The sequence below is a fragment of the Neolamprologus multifasciatus genome, chromosome 8, assembly GCF_963576455.1.
Source record: "Neolamprologus multifasciatus chromosome 8, fNeoMul1.2, whole genome shotgun sequence".
NCBI classification, from domain to species: Eukaryota; Metazoa; Chordata; class Actinopteri; order Cichliformes; family Cichlidae; genus Neolamprologus; species Neolamprologus multifasciatus.
This window is the reverse complement of record NC_140446.1, coordinates 4,564,457-4,590,837: the sequence shown is the minus strand read 5'-3', so window position 1 is coordinate 4,590,837 and position 26,381 is coordinate 4,564,457. Positions and strand designations below refer to the sequence as shown.

At 41.7% G+C, this 26,381-nt stretch overlaps 2 protein-coding genes and 1 long non-coding RNA gene across 4 annotated transcripts in view; 1 reads left to right on the top strand and 2 right to left on the bottom strand.

Moving 5' to 3' along the window:
- The window catches only part of acsf2 (acyl-CoA synthetase family member 2), a 56,274-nt gene extending 44,076 nt beyond the window's left edge, over window positions 1-12,198 (bottom strand). The window contains exon 1 of the mRNA XM_085169354.1: window positions 11,863-12,198. Coding sequence (XP_085025480.1) covers window positions 11,863-11,975 — 113 coding nt within the window. The 5' untranslated portion in view covers window positions 11,976-12,198. The remainder of the gene's footprint in view (window positions 1-11,862) is intronic.
- Window positions 12,199-14,674: 2,476 nt separating this feature from the next.
- On the top strand, window positions 14,675-16,352 carry LOC146512260 (uncharacterized). 2 transcript variants are annotated; one of them, XR_014875561.1, is made up of 3 exons: window positions 14,675-14,792; window positions 14,924-15,136; window positions 15,693-16,352. It is a non-coding gene; the product is annotated as an uncharacterized LOC146512260 (long non-coding RNA). The 2 variants fall into 2 exon arrangements; XR_014875560.1 differs by having other exon boundaries at window positions 14,924-16,352.
- tap2t (transporter associated with antigen processing, subunit type t, teleost specific) lies at window positions 14,784-25,859 on the bottom strand. The gene is made up of 12 exons (XM_085169353.1): window positions 25,402-25,859; window positions 22,662-23,211; window positions 21,074-21,188; window positions 20,834-20,964; window positions 20,391-20,596; window positions 20,063-20,260; window positions 18,604-18,732; window positions 18,348-18,527; window positions 18,046-18,219; window positions 17,338-17,497; window positions 16,205-16,341; window positions 14,784-15,055 (listed from the first exon to the last, which is right to left on the bottom strand). The coding sequence occupies exons 1-12, from the start codon at window positions 25,477-25,479 to the stop codon at window positions 14,858-14,860; spliced, it is 2,256 nt and encodes a 751-aa protein (XP_085025479.1). The 5' UTR covers window positions 25,480-25,859; the 3' UTR covers window positions 14,784-14,857.
- Window positions 25,860-26,381: the final 522 nt, after the last annotated feature.

The following is a 26,381-nucleotide window of genomic DNA, read 5'->3' as shown; positions in this document are numbered from 1 at the left end:
ACCTTGGCTGCATTTAGTATGGGTGTGTATAAAACGCTGTTTCTGCCTAGAGACACGCTCGCTCTCACGTATGACGGGGCATACGTTGAGCAGAATAAGACGTTTTCTAACGTCTCTATCGAATGGCTTCAATACGTGTCCCACACCACCAACAAAGTGGTAAAACATGCTCTCAGAGGAGGCGAACAGAGGGTTGGACCGTATTTTGTGGACGGTTTTGACCCCACAAGTAATACAGCTTATGAATTTGCAGGATGTTTTCACCACGGCTGTGTTAAATGTTACCCCGAGAGCGAAGTTAATCCTGTCAGCAAAGCATCCTATGGACTGCTGCATCGCATGTTTTGTGACAAAGTTGATGCACTGAGATCACAACACAGTGTGAACGTAATAGTGATGTGGGAATGTGAATGGGCTGCCTTGAAGCAGACAGACCCTACAGTTGTGGCTTTCATGCACACATACAGAAAGCCAGAACGCATGAATCCCCGAGACGCTCTTTTTGGAGGTCGCACAAATGCTATAAAGCTGTACCACAAGACTGGTTGTGATGAAAAAATATTTTACTACGACTTCACCAGTCTCTATCCCACAGTGCAGTCTAAAAAAGACTATCCTGTAGGACACCCTCAAGTCATTTACACCAACTTTGACAAGCTAGAAAATTATTTCGGCTTTGTTAAATGCACAGTGCTCCCCCCTAAGGGTCTTTTTCACCCCGTCCTTCCCTACAGGTGCCACGGAAAACTGATGTTTCCACTCTGCAGCATGTGTGCTGAAGACCAAAACCAGCATACTGCATGTGGACACAGGGACAGTGAGCGGGTATTGAAAGGCACTTGGGTCTCATTTGAGCTTGAAAAAGCTGTTGAGAAGGGATACAGGGTTCTTGCTATTGATGAGGTGTGGCATTTCCCCAATAAGACCGACACATTGTTTAAAGACTATGTGAAAGCCTTCCTAAAACTCAAACAGGAGGCCTCGGGGTATCCTGAACACGTCAAGACACCTGACGAACAGAAGAAGTACATAGACGAGTATTATGAGAAGGAGGGAATAATGCTAGACCCATCCAAGATTTGTGTAAATAAAGCTGTTCGTAACTGTAACAAGCTGTTGCTAAACTCGTTATGGGGTCGTTTCAGCATGAGGTCAAATATGGCATCATCTGAGCTCATTACAGACCCTTCCAGATTTAGCCAGCTAATGTTTAGCGACCAGTACGACGTGCGTCAGTTTTGTTTCATCTCTGACGACGTCGCAATGGTGCAGTGGCGGCATGCTGATGGTAGAGCTTCCCGTGTTAAGGACGTTAATGTTTTTGTCGGGGCCATGACCACTGCACACGCCAGACTCATGCTGTATGATTTGCTAGACAACTTGCAGCAGCGCGTGCTGTATTGTGACACGGACAGTGTCATTTTCACGGCACGCCCTGGCGAGTGGATGCCTCCTCTAGGTCCGTTTCTGGGGGATCTCACAAGCGAATTAGACTGTGGAGAGGGTGGTGTGGAGGATTACATAGCGGAATTTGTTTCCGGTGGGCCAAAATGCTACGCGTATCACACATCGTTGGGCAAGACCCAGGTCAAATGTAAAGGCGTGACACTGAACGCACTAAACTCAAAAGTTGTCACCCATGAATCCTTGAAAGGTTTAGTCCACAAGTTTGTAACCAATCAGACATCAGACGCACACCTAGTTGCCGTGTCTGATAGCATCAGACGCGATAAAAAGAAGCTTCATTTGAAGAATAAAACCATTGTGAAAAAAGTTAAAGTTGTTTACAATAAGCGCCGTGTGCTCCCAGACTATACAACTGTACCTTATGGATTTTAAATTAGAACAGGGGTTTGACGCCCGGTTGCAGCACCCGTTCAGTATGGTGGTCAGCGGTCCCAGTAACTGCGGCAAGACTTTTTTTGTTAAAAGCATAATTGAAAATTCTTCCCGGATTATATCATGCAGCATTGACAATATTGTATATATATACTCATGCTGGCAGCCATTATATGACCAGCTTCTTAAGATAAGAGACATAAACTTTGTTAACGGTATACCCGAATCTCTTGCTGATGACACCCTTCTTCCTGCAGAAAAGAACAATTTGTTAATTATAGACGATGTAATGAACGATGCAGCTAACAATTTAGAAGTTCAAAATGTGTTCACAAAGTATGTGCATCATAGGAATTTGAGTTGTATATATCTAGTTCAGAATTTGTTTATTCAAGGAAAATCCAGTAGAACCATTTCCTTGAACACTAACTATCTAATATTGTTTAAAAATCCGAGAGATAAATATCAGGTTATGCTTTTAGGTAGGCAAATGTTTCCGGGTAATACTAAATATTTTATAGAAGCGTTTAATGATGCCACATCCACAACATACGGGTATCTTTTAATAGACTATAAAGCTAAGACCCCGGACTATTTAAGACTCAGAACAAATTTACTATCAGAGCGTCCGGTTGTTTACATTCCAAAACAAAAATCAGCAAAGAGGTGAAAGGATGTCATCACGCATGCGGAGGAATCTGTCTCTGTTGGAGATGATATACAGGGCTCCTCCTACTCTACGCAGAGTTATTATTAGTAATTCAAACTTAGATTTTATCAATGCGCTGTGTGAGATAGCCTTTAATGTATTGCATGGTAACATACCACTGACCAATCAGCAGTACAAACAGCTGAAAAAGAAAAAATCAATAATCAGACTGATTGCAGACAAAAAAATAAAAACTTTGAAAAAGAGAAAGACAATCAACCAATCTGGAGGGTTTTTACTGCCGCTATTAGGGGCTGCAATCCCTTTCATAACCAGTCTGATAGCAAACAGGTGAAAATGGAACATGTGCAAAAGATGTTTTTGGTACCCCAACACCAGTTGGACTTAATAAAGCAACACCAGCAGCAGCAGCAGCAGCAAACAGACAGCATCAGACAACAGTCTCAGAACGAGTTGGACAAGGAGATGTTACAAGTGTTACAAGATTCTGACATAGATGTGTATGAGAAGGCTAAAAAATACAGCGATATTCTCCAAAGATACCTTACCCTTGTGAGACAAGGTGCCCGTGAAAAGAATGTATTGTCTTTATCATTACCTGAACAATTTAACAGGGATGTGCAACCCCAGTCGACGGACACATCGCCTGTTCATGGTGATGCAGGGGTGAGGGATCTTGTTGCGGAGAATGTTTTAACATACATACCTAAAAGGTGTAGGAGGAATGCAGAACTTATTCTATCAGCGGTGAGCCGTTCGCCACACTTGATCTCTTACAACGACAAAGGCGAAATTGTTGTTGATAAACACACCATCCCTGGTTCACACATTTATGATCTAATTAAAGGCGTCACAACCACACACACACCCTCTGAGGGTTTGAGACCTATCGGCTGGACAGAGTTTTTAAAAGCTGTCTCAGATTTAAACGTACCGTTATCAGCCATATCTAACACAGGCATACGTAAGACCGTCGCCATGTATAAAACCGATCACACACTGTCTGAAGACCCTGGTTTTTTAAAACACACACCAAAAAAGATCACCCCTGGTGGACCGCTGCGACATAGTACACTAAAAAAATAAAGAATAAAAAAAACAAATTAAAGGGGGGTCCTGTAGAGTGGTTGGATTTTTGAATTCAGGTTTTTTCTTATTGCACCTGAAATTGTTTTTTCTGCTAAAAATATTTGCTGTTTGGTGTTTTTCTACTGTAATGTTTTTTTCACTTATTGCTGCTAAATTGTTTTGTTTTGTTTTATTTTATTACTGTTAAATATATTATGTCTTTATTACTGTTAAATATATGTTTTTCTTTTTTATACTGGTTAATGTTTGATTTCTTTTATTTATGTTTAAACAATGTATGTTGTAAATCTATATATTTATATACGAGATTTGATAATAAATACCATTGACTCGATTATCATGCTCTCATGTTGTTTTTATTATTCTCATTAGTACATGTCAGTATCCGCATTGCACACACACGTAATCACTGCATACAGCAACAGGTTGTATGTTGTTGACAAATCGACACACCATAGCATCATTACAAATTAAATCAGACCCATACATGTTAAGCACACGCTCATAAGATACACCATTTTGCACATGATATAAAAAAAATACACAGTGTTGACCGCATGTGATGGAGAAGTCGTTCTGCACTTGTTTTCCTGAATATAAAACAGTGGAACAGTTTTTTAGAAGAAACATCTTTATTGCTGGGGGAAAACTGTCTAACGAGTGACCAAAACTATCAAAAAAATAACCGCGTCTGTCTCTCGAAATATAAACAGCAAGCCAATGTTCCCCGGGCATCGTAGAAGGGTGGGTGTTTACAATACTCATAGCAGGGAGTCTTTGAAGCCGTTCAGTGGTTAGCTGATCATAGGCTAACACGCCTAGGAAATGTGTGTTTTTATTGATAATGCTGCCGATCACGGCTGATAGTTCTATAGTGTTCATGACCGTTTTTGTCTCAATAGTAGTCCAAGAGCACCTGTCTCATGTTAGATATTTCAATGACTGAATCAAATACCGAATAACACAAGAGGTTCACTGTACGGGGTAGTGGATTTCTGAAACGGGTTTCCAATCTCACGTTCCCTGTTTTAATTAACGACACATTCCCTGAATGTCCTTCGTCAGCTTCCAGATTGAAACAGAATAAAGTGTAGCCGTTACCAAAGTCCGCACGCGTAATAGCTAAAGATCTATCCTTTAAATGTCTTCCTGTGGTTTGTATCAGCTGGTAAAATTCTCTGGTATAGTGTTTTCTCTGGAAATTGGGCTGGAATGGTTTAGCAGGATAAGCCTGACTATCAGCATATAAAGACATAAATTCTATATCGCAGTTTTCAAAATGAAATGGATTACGCTGGTAGGAGCCAGTGTATGCTTCATTGTCTATAAATGCAATGATCACAAATTTAGGTATCCTACCCATAAATAAATTGTCATTTGTTGATATTCTAGCCCCTGCAGGTATGGAGAAGGTCTTTAAAGACACTCTGTCTACCGTGTATTTTGCGTTTGCATGGTGCAATGCCTTGCTGTGTGCAAGTCTGACGGTCGGTGATACACTAACTTTCTTGACAAAGAGACTGGCTGAGACAATTTTAACTCTGTATGCATTGGCATCCGCTGTCATGAGAGCAAATTCGTCTTTAGAGCGCACAAATTTCAGTGACAGGTCGATTCCATTAAGTAACAGTTTTTCTTGAAAAAACAGGTCTGCATGTACTGGTGCAATCAATTCAACAATACTGCTATTTGCTGTGTAGCCACCTCTGGTCACCAGGCCCTGGTTCTCTCCTTCTATAGATGTGTCATTCATGTGTGATGATGTATCCTTACAGAATAACCCGGTGCTGAACTGTGTGTCTAAAGTGTCCTTATTATAATTGATAAGACATTCTATCACACCTCTGTATGGATATGTGTTGGATGATTGACTAATGAGGCGGTCTCCCAAATTAACATCAACTTGACTAAATATGCTGCATCCAGGATAATTAATAAATCCTACATTAGCGTCCCTAGCCAGGTTTGAGCCATCAGCGTTTGTGATTCTCACACGTGTGTAGATATATGAGTCATTTAGATCCAGGTAATCTTCACCGGACGATGAGATGTAAAACTCGATCGGCCCTCCATCAGTGATTGCAGATACAGGTGGGATTTCGATAAATGTACTTTTCTCAATGCTAGTCTGTGTGTAGGGAACAGTAAACAGGTCCAGCTCTGTTTTTACACATTCTCCAGAATGACTGTGTAACAGTGCCATTTAGAATATGTCAAACTCTGCAGTTTTAGAACGACTGGTTCTGGGTCTTTTCACTCTGCGTGACGGTGTCCGTTTGCTAGCTCTCCTGCTAGGTTTTGTGGTTTTACGCTTTTTAGACAACGGTTGCCCTGGGGGTGGGGTCTTAGATGGTCTGGGCGTATACACATACAATCCGCTACCGTCCTGCTTAGTGGTTGAGGGTCTGGTTATGTTGGTTATGACATCAGACACTATGCCCGATGCGGCTGTTTTTAGGTGTGGTTTGACTATGCTAACTCCTTTTTTAAACAGTGGTACAGCAAATCTAAACAAGCTGCGGAACAAACCACCCAGCCCTGACCCATATTGCGTACTGGTCCCAACATACCCTCCGAGCTCTCCACCAGCCTGTGATAAGTAGTATTTTACATATTTTGAGTCATCAGTGTTGTAGACGGCCATCCTTTTTTTCAAAAATGGTGGGTTATCGGTCGGAAGTGTAACTTGACAAACACCTTGCCGTATAAAAAGGGTATGTGTTGATTTCGATCGTCTTTCAAATCAATTTCTATGTCGTCGATCAATGTCTTTGACACAGGTGTGTAGTGTGGGCTGTCAAATTGTAGAATAGGCAAGCGGCGGTCATCGTCCGTGATATTTATAGCTCTTAATAGCCTCGCGTGGGCGTCACCCACAAGCTGGTAATCAACGATATCTGCATAAATAAAGATGTTATATTTTCCCCCGTATATGTCTGCGGGGTGCGGGGCATATGTGTTTTTATAATGAAGTACAAACGGCTCTCCTGTTTCGAATCCTAGGATTTCCGCCAGTCTCCCTCTAAATGTGAGAATAGTGCCCCTAGGTCCCATAACACAGGCATGGTTAGTAACTGTGTTGTATTGCATTTTAAGGTCTCCAGTGGTTTGGTACTGCTGACATTTAAATTAAATTCTTTTATTATCTGTTCCACAGATGCATAATGACCCACAGACAGTTCGATCATGGTTACGGCGATGGTTCCATCTTTGACTGGGTCATGAATTTCCACTTGCGAATCTGATTGTGGAAAAGACATCCATATGCGTGGGTACTGTATCTCTATAACAGCAACCTCATACGGCTGATCCAAAACGATAGGTTTTGCTAGCTTTGTTCTAAAATTAGATATCTTATTACCCGGGTAAACATGCGCCGAAGCATTCGAGAAGAGGCTTACATAGAAGCCTGCATTGTTGTTGTTCTTTTTATTCATGCTTTCTCCGTCTATGCTCAGTGTTGAATGAATGTGTGTAGAGCTGCGTCATCTGAGTTAATTACGCCTCAACGATGTCTTTTTCTGGAATCCACGAATTAAAGCTGTCGGGCCATCCTAGCCATTTCACTAGCACATGCTTTTTCCGACCCACTTTTTTTCTAGCCAATATGTTTTCAATTTTAAATGTTTTGTTTTCATCAACAACCACACGTTGTATCTCAGGCTCATAAAATGACCCTTTCAATACCTCTCCAGCTAGATCCGCTAGTCTGTACACTGGGGGCTGTCTCCCTATACGTTCCTTGACTGTGAAAATCTCATCGGTGTAGGTCTGCTCGTATCCTTTTCGAAACTTTCCTCTCAGTTTTGATATTCGTACAGTGTCGCCAATATTAAATTTAAAGCACAGTTCCCTCTGAGGCCTCGTTTTGTACAGCGCGTTAAACACCGACTTCTCATTATCCTTATTCACCTCTGCCGGAGCCATTTGGATAGATCTGTGATAAGCATTGTTATATGCTTGTGTGAGATCTGGTATGACATCTACATATCTCCGGGAGTTGGCTGATGTTAAGTACTTCCACATTCTACCCTTGAAGCTACGATTGAATCTCTCGACAATACTGCATTTAACCTCGCTAGCTGTTGAGAAATGTTTGATATTATATCGCTTCATTAGCTGTTTAAAGGTTGTATTATAAAACTCTTTGCCTTCATCTGTTTGTAGTTTCACAGGGATCCTACCCTCACTAAGTATATCCTCAAAAGCAGCTGATACAACATTCGCTGTCTTGTTTGTTAGGCATCTAACCCATGCGTATTTTGAGAATACATCTATACATGTTAGCAGATATCTCACATTATCATTATCTGACACATATTCACACATGTCAACCAGATCGGCTTGAAACTGTTTGTCGATCCCTGTCACCAATACTCTATTTCTGGGGAAATGGATCCTCACAGGTTTATGGAGTGTGTAAGTGTCGTCTTGTTCTAAATAATGTTTGACCTGAGATATTGGAGGTGTTACACCTGATGCCTCCCCTGCCGCTATACGTAGCTTATTTAAACTGGCCAACCCCGCAGGATGGGCTGGATCATGATATATTTTATGCAATGTGCTTTCCATGACTGTGCAAACCACAAATGACTAAGAAGTTGGTGTTAACACGTCTTTTTATTTAATTTTCACACAGACACAATCACAGACAATGGATACTTGAACAGCACACATTAAACCAGGTGTCTCCCACCCCAGTAGTTTCCAATCATGCGGAGCATGGCTGGTTTAACACGTCGGGCGCAAGTACTTGCTTCTAGCAGGTCCACAATGTTGTCATTAATGGCGCATACTATATTTCGCTCTGATCTCAGTTCACACATGAGGTGTTCTGCAACTCTGCGGATTTGTGTTCCAGTCCCATCTGTGGTGTTTGAGCGTACAAACAGCTGGATGGCTGGGATGAATCGGTCAGTCTTGAGCCTTATCATCACATCGTCATAGTAGGTGTCGAAGAAATACTCAGACAATTCCTGCAAGCAGCTGTGTTGCACCTGACTGGGGTGGCCTGTTTGGCATCCGTAACATGTCTCTTGTAGAAACTCATTCAGCGCCAACATCAACAGGTGGAGAGTTGCGAGTTTGATGTCGATTACAGTTTCCTCCCACAGGTCTGATATGAGGGGGTCCTGCGAGCATGATGGTGAGGGTGGTGGAGTCTGGGGGGTCGGGATTAGCAGCCCTATTGATGGTGACTCTGACAGGTCCCACGACGGCGAGTCATTCTCTGTAAAATGAAAACCACAAGCTCTTAATTTGTCACATAGATACACACGCAACCCCACACACACCCCTCACATTAAACCTACCAGTTTATTGTTTAGTTGTCGGAAGGTCTTATGATTTTAGGTTTGCACAGGGTAGCAGGCAAACCAGTCTTCGGACAACTCGCCAGATCGTCAAAAACAAGGCGTTTTCTAATACTCTCGTACGCAGTGTTGAGTCTGTCCCTCTTGATCGCGTCGTCAATCTGGCTAAACAGACGCGACAAACCTCTCCAGTCGCACCACTGTATAAAAAACAAGTCCTTAAACCATCTTGTGCGCTCTTCAAGGTTTAGAGGGTAAGGATTTAACCTCCAGTTTTCAAGCCCTCTGGAAGCAATAAGACTATCCCTGTCATCACATGCACTGAGAAAAATAAAGTCTTCAGGGTTGCGATTGAAACGATCAGCCTCAACCCTGTAAAGCTCAGGGCCTGATGCACTGTTCCACTGGGAAACATACAGCACCTCTGGGAAGCCCACATTGTCCAGGTCCGCACACACTACGGTCCGGAAGAGCTTCCAGTTTTTGGTAGAGATGCTTTGGGGTTCCCCCCAAAACAATCCCTCGCCACAATCTACACTAAGCACAACTGTCCCTTCGGTATATTTAATGGTATACACATACCCTTCAGCGCCGCGATATTCTAACTTAAATACAGTCCCATCTACGGCATTTTCACAGCGTTGCTTTTTACGTTGAGGACCCCGGCTGCATACTCCTGTAGACATACCTAGAGCGGCTGTGGCGTGGGCGATGTCCTGGCTGGGTGTCATGGTTGATACAGATGGTATTCTGTGCTCCTTAGGTCGGTGAGTCGTTGGGGTCCTTAGCGCGATGTGTCTGTGCTCCTTAGGCCGTGGCGGTGATGGTCTTAGAATGTGAAAGGATCACTTTTATACCTATATAACCTAAGCCATCCCACTAGGAGGAGTCGATACCGCCCAGAGGGTGTGTTTTCACACCTGAACGCGCATGCGCCGAGCACATCTGAACGCGCATGCGCACACGCACGAATCCGACCAAACGGGGTGGGAGGTGTGGGGTGGGGGGTGAGGGGGGTGGGGGTGGGGGGGGGGGGGGGGGGCAAAAAAAGTGCAGGTGTATTACTACTCACATGGAACAGACCTCGGTAAATCAATCGTTCTGTTCCATCCTGCTCAGATAAAGAAAAGAACTTTCTGCACACTGATTAAATTAATGTTTACTGTGTCTGTTCAAAGTATCACATCGATGCAAGAGGTGGACACGGTCATCTGCATCTTTACACAATGGAAATACTTGGAAATAATGTTGATATCCGTGATTGTGAAAACAGATTTTCTTCAGTTTCTTTGATCTCCATGACCTGCTGCACCACCTAACCCAGTGGTTCCCAAACCTTTTTCGCTGGGCCCCCCTTTGTTTTACAGAAAAATGTTCGCGCCCCCCTCGCGCGCGCGCACACACACGCACGCACGCACTAACACATCCTCCAACCACACACACACATATTTTGCTCAATTGCGGTTTATTTCACACCTCAAACATTTAGTAAACAATTAAGCAAATACAAGTAATCTGCACTAAATTACAGGTAGTAAGAAAATAAACTACTAACTCTTTTACACTACGTCCACACTTTTGAAAACGCAGCTGTTTCGTCCACGCGTAAACGGCGTTTGGAATCACCGAAAACTGAGATTTTTTAAAACTCATTTTTTGCGTGTATGTGTGGACGAGGAATACAGATTCGTACAGTTCGTCAGGCAACGTCAAAGGTATGTGGCTTTTTTCACGTCACGCCGTGCGCACGTTATTGCTTACATGAGAGGAATTGCAGAATGGCAGATAGTCAGATTAACAGTATTTTGTCTCTATCTTCAGGTTTTACACGCTTACATATAAACAAGCAGTTACTGTCCCTCCATTTACAAAGTCAGAGGCGTCACGGCGTAATTATTTTTACATGTAGTTGTTTTTTTCCTGTGTAATTATATTCAACATTTTTTTTTAAAAATGCCTCTCTGTGCAAAATGGGTTTAAAGACATAAACAGCTGTGGGATACTGTTTGTCCGTGATTTGAACCGGGGAACAAATCGTGGCAGGATCAGCCTGATATTATTTGTATCCCACTGTAACTTTACTGTGTAAAGAGCAAACATCTCCAAAATTTCAGGAGTAGTTAGTCATTACAAGAAGTGTTGGTGAACTAAAAATCAAGAATGTGGGATCCTGTTTGTCCGTGATTTGCTCCCGACGCAGGGAAAACCAATTTTGCAGGGGAGACCAACCTCGGCACTTGTGCAGGTGAAGCCAAAGGAAGATATGCTTCACCATATTTTCTAGTCTTTGGCTTAGAATAAAGTTGGTTTGGAAGCATATTCAGCGATGCTTCATCTCCTGCTTTGCGTTTGTCTAGGCGCCCCGTGCTAGCAGTGTCCAAGCGTTGTTTTGTTTTTCCCTTTTCATGCCGCGCCCCCCCTGCAATGGCTCTGCGCCCCCCCTAGGGGGCGGGCCCCACACTTTGGGAAGGTCTGACCTAACCACAGGAAAACATTCCTGCCTGTTGATCTCTCCACACAACTTCTCCATCTAAAGCAACAACAACACACACTGCAATAATGCACACTTTGCTATGGGTTGCATTATCGCCGTTTCCAAAATCCTGGACTGTGACCACAGAATTTCCTCAGGGATTCGTGAAGTTTTCTGATTTGCTTCTGATTTTTAATAGTTTTAGCTGCAAAATCTGCGCTCAAAATAGCCGAGCTTGAGACTGCTCAACGCTAGACCCCAGACCACTAATCCTGAGGGTGAGTTCTGCAGACGGAAAAGCAACTTTTAAGTCGATACAAACGGATGTTATTTAACATACCACCGAGCGCATTAGTTTTTCTGCGGTTGATGCTATTTTTAGGGGCGTTTACTCGCTTCCAATTCCAAGACCCCCGCCCAGGAGCTTTGCTTTGAAGCGAAGGCGTTTTCTCTTATTTTACCTCTCACGGCTCACTCACCGAGTGGATGCAGTTAGTCCAGGCTGGCGTGTCCATGGCCTCTGAAAAAGCTTTAAACCTCGGAAAAAAGCGCAATTGCGCATAGTTGAAGTGCAGAAGGCGATGGGGATCATTGTGTGCAGCTGGCCGCGTCCGGGACACAAAGCTTGAGCTGAGAGTTCGTTCGTCTCCAGCACAGAACTGAGCGACAGGCTGTTAACCCTTCTTCTGATAAGGCTCAACCCTCTTACACTCTCTCACTCGGACGTTGAATCCCTGCGGAAGTGGGTGGATCAATCCGAATATTGATAGTGTCATAGTGTAACAGGGTCATAAATCATTTTTTGGTATCTTATTCCACTTATTTGGTCTCTACAGCTTTGTTTTCTTTCCATCTTCCAGTAAAAGTTTGCAGGCAAAAATCACCTTGTCAGTGATCATCCATGGATAGAAAAGGAGGCAGCAGCAGGAGGAGATATTAACATTTAAGTGGACTCCTGCCATAACAGTTGTGTCTCCCCTGCACTGTGGAGCTCATAAGGAACAAAATCCAGTTTTTGCTTTACATAAAAACACATTCTCTAAGTCAGACCTTCCCAAAGTGTGGGGCCCGCCCCCTAGGGGGGGCGCAGAGCCATTGCAGGGGGGGCGCGGCATGAAAAGGGAAAAACAAAACAACGCTTGGACACTGCTAGCACGGGGCGCCTAGACAAACGCAAAGCAGGAGATGAAGCATCGCTGAATATGCTTCCAAACCAACTTTATTCTAAGCCAAAGACTAGAAAATATGGTGAAGCATATCTTCCTTTGGCTTCACCTGCACAAGTGCCGAGGTTGGTCTCCCCTGCAAAATTGGTTTTCCCTGCGTCGGGAGCAAATCACGGACAAACAGGATCCCACATTCTTGATTTTTAGTTCACCAACACTTCTTGTAATGACTAACTACTCCTGAAATTTTGGAGATGTTTGCTCTTTACACAGTAAAGTTACAGTGGGATACAAATAATATCAGGCTGATCCTGCCACGATTTGTTCCCCGGTTCAAATCACGGACAAACAGTATCCCACAGCTGTTTATGTCTTTAAACCCATTTTGCACAGAGAGGCATTTTTTTAAAAAAAATGTTGAATATAATTACACAGGAAAAAAACAACTACATGTAAAAATAATTACGCCGTGACGCCTCTGACTTTGTAAATGGAGGGACAGTAACTGCTTGTTTATATGTAAGCGTGTAAAACCTGAAGATAGAGACAAAATACTGTTAATCTGACTATCTGCCATTCTGCAATTCCTCTCATGTAAGCAATAACGTGCGCACGGCGTGACGTGAAAAAAGCCACATACCTTTGACGTTGCCTGACGAACTGTACGAATCTGTATTCCTCGTCCACACATACACGCAAAAAATGAGTTTTAAAAAATCTCAGTTTTCGGTGATTCCAAACGCCGTTTACGCGTGGACGAAACAGCTGCGTTTTCAAAAGTGTGGACGTAGTGTAAAAGAGTTAGTAGTTTATTTTCTTACTACCTGTAATTTAGTGCAGATTACTTGTATTTGCTTAATTGTTTACTAAATGTTTGAGGTGTGAAATAAACCGCAATTGAGCAAAATATGTGTGTGTGTGGTTGGAGGATGTGTTAGTGCGTGCGTGTGTGTGCGCGCGCGCGAGGGGGGCGCGAACATTTTTCTGTAAAACAAAGGGGGGCCCAGCGAAAAAGGTTTGGGAACCACTGCTCTAAGTGACCCTTCTACGGAGCCCCGCAAGGGACATGGGAGAAAAAAAAATTAAGACGGACTTTTGCGAGATCTCGCAAAACTAACTCGGGATCTCGCAAAACAAACTCGGGATCTCGCAAAACAAACTTGGGATCTCGCAAAACAAACTCGGGATCTCGCAAAGCCGCAGTTTTAGCTCGAAGCTAACGGGAGGTCGAGACCTACTGCAGCCGGGAGAAACACCGCTTTCCCGGCACATCGTGCCTCGACCTCCCGGTCGGCTTCGAGCCAGCGTCCGAAGAATGCGGCTAAAACGTTTCCGAGTTGGTTTTGCGAGATCCCGAGTTTGTTTTGCGAGATCTCGCAAAAGTCCGTCTTAATTTTTTTTTCTCCCATGTCCCCTGCGGGGCTCCGTACCCTTCAGTATACATGATGTTTCAACATTAAATGAAGCTGACCTCCAATGATGAAGTCTTAATAAGGAAGAGAAACGACCGAAGTAAAAAACTGGAACGGATCAGGACTCAAAAATTTCCATCAATTTTTCTTCAAAAGCAATTTTAATAAGTATAGTTTAAAAAAAAGTACATCAAACAAAATCCTCTAAAAATAATATTTCTGGAGTTTCAGGAAAAGACACCATGATTCATGGTGGAAACCACCGGTGATGAGAACTCTGACAGGAGGAGTGACAAATGTCAGTGACAAAGTCTCACCTTAACAGGAGCTTCTGTTAGAGCGAGGGCTTCTTTAGGAGTTTAACATGTGATTCACAGCAAAGCTTTAACACATGGAGCACAAAAGGCAGTGAGAAAAACAGTCACATTCAGAGCACACCAACACTGAAGCCCTCCATCATTTTAAAGCAAATAAAGAGACGACAGAATCAGAAAACAACCTCTAAATCTGAGTCACTTTATTTCATGACCGTTCTGCTGCCATGTGGAGTAATATTCATATTTATTTACACTGTTTACTGGCAGGAAACCCCACATTTTTCCTCTAATACTGCCAATAAATTGCATATATGAACTATACTCTCGAAATGTAGTTACTCATGGTAGCTAAAGGTCATGATTATAATATTCTCTCCACTTCAAACGTTTCCTCCCAGATAAATAAACAAGGATGGACGATTTGAGCTCCTCTGACCGACCAAACATTGCAGTAACACTTCTGCCGTTTGAAGTTTTCTGATGATGAACAGTTCATTTCTCATGATACAAACATGTAAACAACATAACTTCTTCTTTGTCTAGAAACGAAAGTATTTGTGCGACAAAAGCACGAGCAGGTCATTGGCTGTCCTGAGAGAACAGCTCCTCCTTCAGACGATAGTAACGCCCTCCTTTGTCCATCAGCTCACTGTGCGTCCCCTCCTCTACGACCTCGCCGTTCTCCAAGAAGATGATGTGATCGGCCTGCTCCACAGTCTTCAGCTGATGAGCCACGACCAGCACCGTCCGGCCACGAGCAAAAATCTCCTTCAGCACCTGAACACAGAAATATGAGGCCACTTCACAAACACAATTCTTTTGTGGACCTCTTCCCCTCTTTGGCTGCAGGTAGTGGTTGTGTTTATTATCAGTTTATCAGCTAAATACTTTCTGGATTAACTAGTTAGTCTTAAAAAAAATCAACTTTACAATAATACTAAACTCATAAAACCCTAAAAATTCCAAAAAGCTTTAGGTTTCCCTTCGACCTGCCTCTGATTCAGGTGTGCAGAGATATCTTTGGGCTATTGTTTTCCATGTCAAGACTGGGGATGTTGCTGCTTTAAGCTTCTGTGTTATTTCTATTCTAATTTATAGTTACAATTTTAGCCCCTTCATCTGATTGGTTGCCATTCAAAAACAGATGGGTGGGGCTTCTGCACTCTCAGCCAGAGCTCTGTTCATTCAAGTTCCAGCAACAGGCCCATAAAATTAGAAAACTGTCTTATTTTAAATGTGGCTCGCTCATCTTCTCCTGCAGCTCAGGAGAGATGCTTTGAGCACAGCCCCAAGTTTATGTTTAGATCACTTCCTGTAACTCCTATTTTGACCACGTGCACTATGAGCTCTGTCATTTCTTAACAAACCTCACACCTACAGAGCAAACACCAACTGATACGACTCTGGAGCGAAGGACGCGAGCTGACAAGTTTCCAAACCTGAAGGCAGTGGATCGGGTGATGAGTGAGACCAGGGTGAGACTGTCCTGAGTCATCTGGGGTGAACATACTCACATCAGGTGTGGGCCACTGTGTGGATTAATGGATTTGCAACCCCGTGACTTTGTCCACTTCCAAAACAAAATAACTTTGAAGGATCTCCATTTTGACACATACTAGAGGTACAAGTTCAGGTGCACTTCATCAAAGAGATTAAAAATCATGATGGAAGCGGTCCAGACTTGCCTGAGATTAACAGGAGACCAGCCAAATCTGAATCAAGAGAGGTTTGCTTTTTCTTTTTGTGTTGTTGGCCCACTGCCCAAACTTTCTCATCGCCAGATGTGTAAGAGCAGCTGCTTGACTCACACCCACACACAGAGAAAACCCATTCACGCTTCTTGCATGCAGGATTTCCTTGTTTGGTCACCGTGAGGAAAGCTGAGGGTCGTATGGAAGTTTCTGAGCTTTAGTTTTATATACGTACTGAATGCTGCGCCTCGACATCCAGTTTACTGGTTGCTTCATCCAGAATGATGACCTGCGGGTCTCGAACCAGAGCTCTGATCACGGCGATGCACTGCTTCTGTCCTCCTGCAAGACGACCCCCACCTTCTCCTACATCTGAGAGGACAGTGGAAAACATGCACCTGCTTCAGGTTTTTCCATCACAACTTTACAGTTAATCATTACTGAAACATAGCTCGTGGTTTACCTGGCTACCAGCTTCCAGATGGATATTTTACAACTGTAAAATCTGACTTTCCTTTCTTCACATCTGTCAGAAAAAGTTGATATTAACCTTCATAAACCTATCTGCAGCTCATCATGATCTATTTTACACATGTGCCTCTGTACTTGATTATTTTGTTAACTGACTTGAGCATTTTCTCCTTGTTAGATCACCTCTGTAGCTATCATATATTTTTATTTCCTGATGTAATGAAAAGAAAAAACACACACAAGGGGCTTATAAGAGAAATATCTCACTGCAATATGCAGTATGAGTAGATAGAGAAGTCATGTAAAGAAAGGCAATCAAAGCAAAAGTAAACAACATGAATCTGAATTTCTCCATGTTGTAGGTATGTACTCATTAATAACACTCTTCAAATTTCAGTGATTATTTTCACCGCTGTGGGCAAAGTTAATATGCAGAAGCGTGCTGGTCTTTCAGGGGTGGGATTTCGTTTCCCCAAGGGGTCACATGATAAACTGGGACTGCTGTGGACCAATAAGCTGAACTCAGTTCGTCTCAATGTTAATTTTATCTCTTTAAAAGCTACTGTTATTACTTTTCTGCTCTACTCCACATTCCTGGAAACTGAGGACATTTGTCTTCAAAATAAAAGTTGTGTATTAATGACACATTTCAAAAGGAGCAACAGACAATTATGTCATATAGAAAAGGCAAGCAACCTCCTCGAGGTTCACAGTGCCAGCGTTTACCAGGGGCTCACTGACCGCTCTTTAGGCTTGTGATTAGCTTTAGCAACAACTCGGAACTGGTCAGGTAATGCTCATTTTTCCACTGTAACCAGTGGTTGGCAGGGTGTTGCCAAAGTGGTCTCTAGTCCCGTGTGATTGAGGTGAGGCACAATACCACAGATGGCTCTGTACCTGTGTCGTACTCGTTCTCCATTTCAGAGATGAAGTCGTGTGCGTTGACATTATTTGCAGTTTCTTTCACCTTCTCGATGCCGCAATCCTGCAGGCCGTATTCAATGTTGTATCTCAGGGAGCCAGAGAACAGCACGGGATTCTGGGAAACCAGGGTTACCTGCACGAAGAAAGGATTAATGTGGTTTCACCATTTAAACAATTCAAGCAAATAAGCTGACGCGTCTCACAAGAACAAAACCTGAGAGTCAAAGTTTTGTTGGGGTACGTGTGGAAAGAAGGAGGTTCACTGTCCACGTGCTATTTTAAGATCTAGACCTACTAGTAAATCAAATACACTTACACCCTCGTCCCCAGAACTGGTCTCCAGCAGCTCCAGTCAAACAAAAATTTTCCAGCCTCAAAACTCTGAAGAGTGTTTGAGCTGAAGAGAAGACTAGACACGACAGCTTTCCAAACAAGAAATGCCTTTAAAGAAACTTTCTGACGACCTCTTTGTGTCATTCATTTGAGTAACTGAGGACTGTTATCTGAAGTTGATGTTAGAATAGACCCACTGTTTTAACCATCAACTGCATCTATATCTAACATACGATTACATGTTTGCCTCAATTAAAGACACATTGAGTACTGAGATCATATGTACCAGGAGCATCCCTACATTATTTGATTTAGTACAATGATTTAAACCGGCTGAGCCGTCTGTACCTTTTGATGGAAATATTTGTGTTTGTAAAGGTGGAGCGGCTTTCCATCCAGCAGGATCTCACCCTCCTGGGGCTCATACAGCCTCTTCAGGAGGCTGACACAGGTGGTCTTTCCACCGCCGGAGGGACCCACCAACGCCGTCATCTTCCCTGGCTGCAGCTCCATCGACACTGACTGGAGAGAAGACGTCAGTGCAGCATTTATAAATCTGTCCAACTCTCACAAATGAATGATTAACACCATTCCAACAGTGACACTGTAGGACGAACACAACCATCACTGTAACACTAGGAAACTGTTACCTTCAGGGCAAGTTTCTCTTGATATTTGAAGGTGACGTTTTGGAAAACAATTCTTCCCTGCAGATTGTCGGGAGCTAAATCTCCCTCCTCCTTACACTTGGCTGTCCTGTCCAGGTAGCTGAAGACTTTGGAAATGACTCCAACTGTGGCCACCGTTTCACCATAGCAGTACAAAATCTCCTGCGACATAAATAACCCATTGAGTATCAAAAACAGGCGCTACATGTTAATAAATACCAAAAATGATTCGGCTTACCTTTAAATTGACTGACATGGGCTTCTGATACAAGAAGAAGGACACAAGACTGCCGATGCTGAGCTTTCCGGACGAGATGAGAGTGCGGGCCTGTAACAGCATCAGTATCTTTATCCCCAGAGACACCAGCTAAATAAAGAGTTTGGAGAGGAGAGTTACTTGGAAGGAGCTAAAAAACAAACAAAACAGGAACCATTATCATGTCAGCACCAAGGTTATTATCGTTAACGAAAACTAACGAAATAATGAAAACTAGAAGTGAAAAAACATTTTCGTTAACGGAAATAAAAATAAAAACAAAAAAAGGAAAACTAACTAAAACTATAATGAGTGTTCACAAAACTAACTAAAATTAACTGAATTTATAGCAAAAATGTGTTTAGTTTTCGTTGATGTGTGCGTGTCATACAATAGTCAAGGGTGAAAATGAAGTTTAGTTTACAGATTTTTTTTTCTTGCTGTGTCTCATTATGCCAGCAGGTGGCAGCACGTTAGTCGAGTCGTCTGTGTTGCTGCTCCGTCCACGCGCAGAATCATGTCAGGAAAAGTCGGGAGCCAGAGTCCAATTTGGGATTACTTTGAATATGACTGTGTTTTGGATAAAGCAAGTGTCTTGTAGTGGAAACAGACAAATTATGAGGGACATTTCTAAAGGGGAAAAATCCCACAAACCTTAAAGTGCACTTGAAAAGCTCACACAAGAAGGCTAACCTAGCTTACCTAAAACAGAAGCTAACCCCAGGCAAGGCAGCGTGATGCATCCCGAGACAACAGGACGGGGATATCTACACAACTGTGTGAGTCAATTGCCTTCAAAAAGTTTATCAATTCACTTGAACCAAAATTACGAACACCCGGTGCTGCAAGAGTTAATAGTCTCATTGGGGCCAAGATATACATTTTATAGTTGCCTGGTATCAATGGTTGTTCATCTGCCTTTATTTATTTATTTAAAGAACCCATAGGTGGGAATGTGAGTTGTCTGTCTCTGCGTGTTAGCCCTGCGACAGACAGGCGACCTGTCCAGGGTGCAGTATGGTAGCTGGAATAGCAACATACTAAAGGATGAGCAGAATGACTGATATGATGAAACTGGGATTTTGTTACACTTAATTATTGCAAACACAACTAAAACTAAACTGAAACTAATCAAAACTAAACTGAAACTAAGGATTTTCAAAAAATAAAAACTAAACTAAACTAGCAAACAATTGGTAAAAACGAATTAAAACTGATATAAAATTGAAAATCTGAAGTCAAAACTAAATAAAAATAAAAACTAATGAAAATTGCAAAACTATTAAAACCCTGGTCAGCACATATCAAATACTGGGGAAATACTAAAATGCTTTGAGAAACCAGGGTACAGTTTCTTCTTGGTGCTTAAATATTAGCACATGTGCAGTTAGAGCTGAGAATGAAACATGTTCCCTTGCTTGTAACATGACTGTCGCCTTACCCTCCGCACTAGGAGAAAGACTGAACTGTAGATTCCTGAACGTCTCTTGACTACGCGCATCTGCTCCAGAGCCTCCTGATATCTCTTGATTTCGTTTTCCTCGGCCTTGAAGCTGCGGACGGTTTGAATCCCGCTGACCGTTTGGGAAGCCAGGTCTGCATTCTGAGCTTGGCAGTCCTGAATCTGCTCTTTCAGCTCCTGTCAACAAATCAGGATCAACAAATAAAGTTTAATATCCTTGATTCTTTCCAGCTGCAAACATTTTTCTTCCTCTCATCAAAAAAAGATAAAGAAAAGTCTGGCTGTTTTTTCGTCCTTTTACACCTACCTTATACAAGGTGCTGTATTTGTTTTGCACTACAGCTAAGAGTGGCATCTCTATGCAGGTGAGCACAGTGAGCTCCCAGGACAGGCGTAACATCACTACCAACATGAGGAAGGTTTTTACTGTGCTGCGAACCACGGCGTTAGCATTCAGCGCTACCGTGCGGCCCATCCTGTCCACGTCAGAGTGCAGGCGGGAGGAAAGACGACCTGGATGGTGAAACAGAGAAAAGGACAGAGTTCAGTAACCGCTTAAATCTGCACAGCTTCAATGTTTGTTTTAGATTATGAGGTTTTTTAGACACTAGTTGCATTTTAAGATGGTGCTCAATTTACCGAGGGTTAAATCAGCGTTAATATTTTCATTAGGGGAACCTTTGGCATTGTTGACCCTGCAAATTCATGCAGTCCCTAAATATCTTAATAGACATGTCATGCTCCTCTCACCGGGGTTGTTCTCATCAAAGAACTGCACTTCCTGCTTCAGGAGGGTGTGAAACAGCAAATGCTTCAGCCTCTTGTTCAGTCTGGCCAAGGTGCACATAAATATACCACCTCTCATGCCAGAGAAGAGGGCGCTGTTAAGATGGAAAGACAAAAAAATCAGAGAGATGCCAAGTAAATAAATGCTCTTCCTACGAATATCTGAGAGACAAAGAAATGATGGGAACAGTTTTGGTTCATCACCTTCCGAGAGAAATGAGAACCAGCTCTCCGAGCGCATAACCAAAGCCGGCTTCAAGTACTTTACCACTCAGCATATCAATGACCTTCCCCTGATACAACGGCATAAACGTATCACCTGTGAGGAAAGATGAATGACAGGTATAAAGGTAAACAGGGACAAAGTCAACAAACTTTTTAAAAACTTATTTCGAAAGCAGTGTTAAACCGTAGTGAGTATTTAAGGACATGTAGTGTGTGGTGGGAATCACATTTGTTACTGACTATGTTATGAGTGCTGATGATAGACTGTATATAAAAAACAGACTGTGCATTTTTAAGCCAGCCCCCTCTTTGTAGGAGTTTCTTAGCAGAAGTGACTAATCTTGGATGAGCAGGTGCCAGGACATGCTGCAGGCACGAAAAGTGCTGTCATGGTGAAATCATCTTGCCCAGCCTATTTTTTTAAAACGCCAAAACCTGCACGTGGACCTTAAAACATGCTTAAGTTGACATAACTTGTCTCTCATATTGATTTGTCCTTTGTGGACATAATCGAATGGTTCAAATCTGTGCTGGTCTTTGGAACAAATATTCCAACCTGGCTAATTCTGCCATCCCAGCACACAGACTCAGCAGCAGGAATCGATGGTTTTACTCTATCAGCAAACAATGATAGGAGAAAATCTGCTCTCTCTGTCTAATTTTTTACTTATATACTGTGTTTTAGAGAGGATTTATAGACTCAAAGGTTCCTTCTCTTCAAGCTGAATAGAAAAAAACCTTAAACAGAGTAAAAGAGAAGTTTTGTTTACTTCTCTGAATGAAGTAACATGCAGGACCTTTCAGGTCTAACAGGATTTGGATTCCAGGAAGAAGAAGACAAATAGATACATTCAAGGCCTCCTAACCTATAAACAAACTTCTGCAGCTTCTGTTTCCACTCTGATGCACACAGAACAGCAAGTCCGGTCTTTTAGAAATATTTTATGAGGTTTTTAACCAAAATCGGTCAGTTGACAATTTATATTATCATAGTTAGTCATTCAAAGCAGTGAATTACGTCTTGCAATTTGAATCCATGCCTTTTTTCCTAATGTTGCTTTTATTCTTTAATTCTTTTTACAAATACTTGTGATTGTTGACTCTCTGTTTCAAGTAATTTCCTGTTTTATCTGCTGTGGTCACTTTGCACTCCCGTCTTTGTCACTTTTCCCTACTTTGCAATATTCCACGCTGCCATCATTAGCATTACCAATAAACAGTATAAAAGATGAATGTAGACACAATCATTCCACTCACTGGTTAGTGAAGTCCTGCTGTGAGATTTTCACAATCACCATATTGGTGTTTTGAAACTTGACATTTTAATCACCTTTGTGATTAAAAGCTACTTTCAGCTGTTGTCATGTTCACAAGGTTGAGGATTGTTACGCAACAAAAATTCCTCTATGAAGAAAAAAATGGGGTGCTTGCTAACAAGCTTGCCCTCCACCCTCTGATCCTAACACGGCTACTTCTGCCTGCATGTTTCTGATCCATATGTCTTACACTGTAATAAACACATGTGCTCTATCTAACACACTATAAAATGGGAATGTTTTATACTTACAGATGACTCCTAAGATGAGGAAACCGAACGCTGCAATCAGGTAGAGAGTGTCTGGTTTGAAATATTTGAGTGTCCTCATAAGCAGCCCACTGGTATCCAGTTTGACGCTGTCCGTTTTTGTTTTTCCATTCCCACTGAGGCCCTTTTCCCAAATTAAACAGGCCAGAGATGAGGCCATCGGGCCCAAGAGGAGCATGCTGAGGTTGGGAGATGGGCCCGAGTAAGGCTCAGATGGAGACGCTTTAAGGAAGCGTCCACTTTCAAACACGGGAGGAAGAAGGCAAAGGAGCGCCACCAACCTGCGCAGGACAGGCTGGGGCTTTCCATCAGTCAGCACAGAGATGAAAACATGGAGGAAAACCCATTTTACAGCTCCAAAGGCCCACACGCCTTCCAGTCCACCACAGCTGGAGCAGTCGAGCAGCAGCAGCCCGGTCCACAGCGATGAACCCAGAACTGCATCGAAAACAAGGACGAAAAATCCTGAGGCTGCCACGTCCGTCATTTTACCCTCGGTTGGCGGTGAAAACGCAGGAGGCTCAATCGGATCCTACAACAGCAAGTATTACAGTCACTCAGAAAAGATGTCTTAAAATCTAGATTTACTTTATCAGGAAAACAATTATATTTCCCAAACGTGTGTCTTTTTGTAAAATATTTAACTATTAATCCCAATCATCTCAATGCCTGAGGGGGAAAATCGGGTGAACAGGAGTTAAGGTTCAGAGTTAACTATTGCAGGTGTGAGCAGCTCATAGTGGGAAGCTGATTCTTTTGAACTTCACCGTTCTGATTGGTTGATTTGAGTATCTTCTTTTTCTCTTTCACAGGAAAATAGTTAAATCAGATTGAAAAGCTTCTACTTCAACCAAAAACCGTTCATACAGGAAGCAAACGGCCATTACCTTCAAGGTGAGCGACTAACAATGAGTGCACAGGAAACCACTGACTGGCGTATGACCTGGTAGTAAATACTACATGGAGCCCGGACTGTCCACTAGTGGCCAACCATCATCTGCAAAACAATGCATGATGAGTTAATTGGTCCCTGTGTAAATGGTCCTTAACGTTTTTCCTTCCACAAGAAGATGAAAATAGAAACTTAAACACTAAATAGACATTTTCTTTATTAATTTCTATCTGGTTTAGTTTAGTTTCATTTAATTTCTAGAGTTTGCTTGATTTGTTTCATCTTCTTATTTACATTTTTTAAATTAATTATTGTAGTATGAAGGGTATTTGTCAGCACTGAAGCTGTTACAGTTAACTAAAACAAACTAAAAAATTGCAACTAGTAGTGAAAAAAAACATTTTAGTTAGTGGAATAAAAATAATAACTAGAATTTGGAAAACGAGAACTTTATGCATTTAAAAATGTAAATGTGATCACATTTCCAACAAGCAGCAGGACGTTTTGGTGCAACTAGCTCATGTGCATGAGATGTTTACATGATATTTAGTGTTTCTAGCTCCTCTACAGTCTTTAGTACTCAGAACCTGCCAGTTATCAGCTGCCTCCTCTGGTACTTCGATACAAGTGGCTGATGAGGACATATCTAATCTGTTAATCTTCATCACAAACGTTTAAATAAAAAAAGGAACCATTCTCCGCAAATGAAGTTTCCGTATCAGTGGTCATGCATCGGTCTGACACACACACAGAAGCTGGAAACTAGATCTCGTAGGTGTACGTTTAAATTCACATCTCTCCATGTAATTCTGTTATAAAATATTCTATTTCATTGGTACATAATTTGCGCAAGTTTAATGTGTTTATGTATGACTGTGTGTGTGCCTGAATGACTTTTGGTTAATTTAGGACCTTTGCTACTGTGGCCCAACTTTCATTTAAGTGGTTTTATAAGAACATAATTAATAAATATAGAAAATATCAGAGAAAATAAAAAGTAAAACTGAACTGAAACTAAACCTTTCCTATTCCAAAATGCAAGGATCAAATCTGACAACAAAGTGAAACTAGCGTAAACTGAAACTAAAAATTTAAAATTAATAAAAAGGTAAAGTAATATGAAATTTTATACTGTAATAACACTAGTCAGGAGCCTAATTTTTCATGACTTCAGAGGAGAGATTACAGAACAAACACAGCGCTTTGTGAAGCATTTGGCTCACGATCATGAGGTCATCCTCAAGCCGCAAACATCTGGACCAAAACCTCACCTGACACGGTGTAATAACAAACTGGACCAAACAATAAAAGGCTAAAAATAACCACATTTCCTCTCTATTTATTATACTTTGTGTCGTTTTTTGGTTTCAGTTTTTGTTTATTTACACCCACTCTCGCAGTCTTAGGGTTACTCTCAACAAATATATCTTAATCACTGAATAAAATATGCAAAAAAGTAAAAATATAGGTCCTGCATTTTTAATTTAATCTACTCTAAGTACCACAGAGACACATTTTCTGACTCCGGGGATAAAACGATGCTGTTTTTCAAACTGTCTACATCACACTTATGGAAAATATGAGCAAAACGTTAACACTAATACCTGTTATAGTTATATTAACAAAGCCTTACAGCTATTTAATGCAACTCTGGAGCATAAATCATATCTGCAGCTGCTGGTTCTCATTGTAGCTTTCTTAATTGAGGTGGTAACTTCAGTAATAGGCCGTTTAGGTTTGTTGCCGTTTCACATTTACCTGTGTATACACCTGTGACGCATTAAAATGTATTTTAAATTGAGTTAATCGGGATTAATTTAGATTACCTACCGTATATCTTTCTCCTCCACAGAGCACAGCTAGCTGAAGTGTCTGCAGCACCCGCTTCACTTTTACTTTCACTTTCATTTAGCTGACACCTGCGCGGCTCAGAGGACGTTAAAAAAAAGAGCGACATTACACAAAATATCAAACTCTGTCATCATGTCTGTTCAACTATCGTTTTTGTACCACGAATCAACGTTTGTGGGACAGCTGTGGAAAGTTTTACACTAAGAAAACGGCTCATTTCACACATTGGCCACAAGATGGCGGCAGTTAGCGTCGTTGCTTATGTTGCTGGAAACTACTTCCTCCCTTCCACAATAAAGGCACGGCGGTTTGTTTAATTGTCTGTGTAGGAAAGATTTACACCCTTTTGACACTGTGACACCAATTTTGGCTAAAGCTCTTAAAAAAATGTTTTTACATGAAAGTTAGGTTTTATATATTTCATATGACAGTTTACTGGTGAAACAGAAACACAGCGCTTTGTGAAGCATTTCACAAAGCGCCATTTTTGCATTTTCTAAAAATAGTATAATACATAAAAGTATAATAATAACATTACACATGATTCTTGTAGCATAACAGGGGACACTTGGATGTCATTTTCTTACCATATTGCCTCCCCTTTACAGCACAAGTCAGATCCCATTTTTTTTATATTAATTTAGACAGACAGACAGACACCAGTGCAATGTTACCAGCATCAGCAGAGACCGATCAACCATTTTTGAACAGTTGAGCATAAAATGTTGACACCAAACTTTTTGACCATGAAAAAAAAATATTTGGAATTTATTAATTCTTATAAGAAAATATAAAATCAGTGTCAACGCTTTCATACTATAAGAAAAAATAAACAGAGTATACAGGCTTATATTTGATAATAAAGCCTTGTATTACATCCATGTTGATAATTTTTATTTTTGTTCTAGTTTTTAAACAAGCACTTATAAAAACAAGTTTGAAGAGAACACATATAATAT

Excerpts from the sequence above, each read along its gene's own strand:
- tap2t (XM_085169353.1), bottom strand. The coding sequence starts at position 25,479 with ATGAAAGTGAAAGTAAAAGTGAAGCGGGTGCTGCAGACACTTCAGCTA. Across the intron at positions 21,189-22,661 it reads CCTCATCTTAGGAGTCATCT|GTGATACGTTTATGCCGTTG; the intron begins GTAAGTATAAAA and ends CTTTCCTCACAG. Across the intron at positions 20,597-20,833 it reads CTTTGATGAGAACAACCCCG|GTCGTCTTTCCTCCCGCCTG; the intron begins GTGAGAGGAGCA and ends TTCACCATCCAG.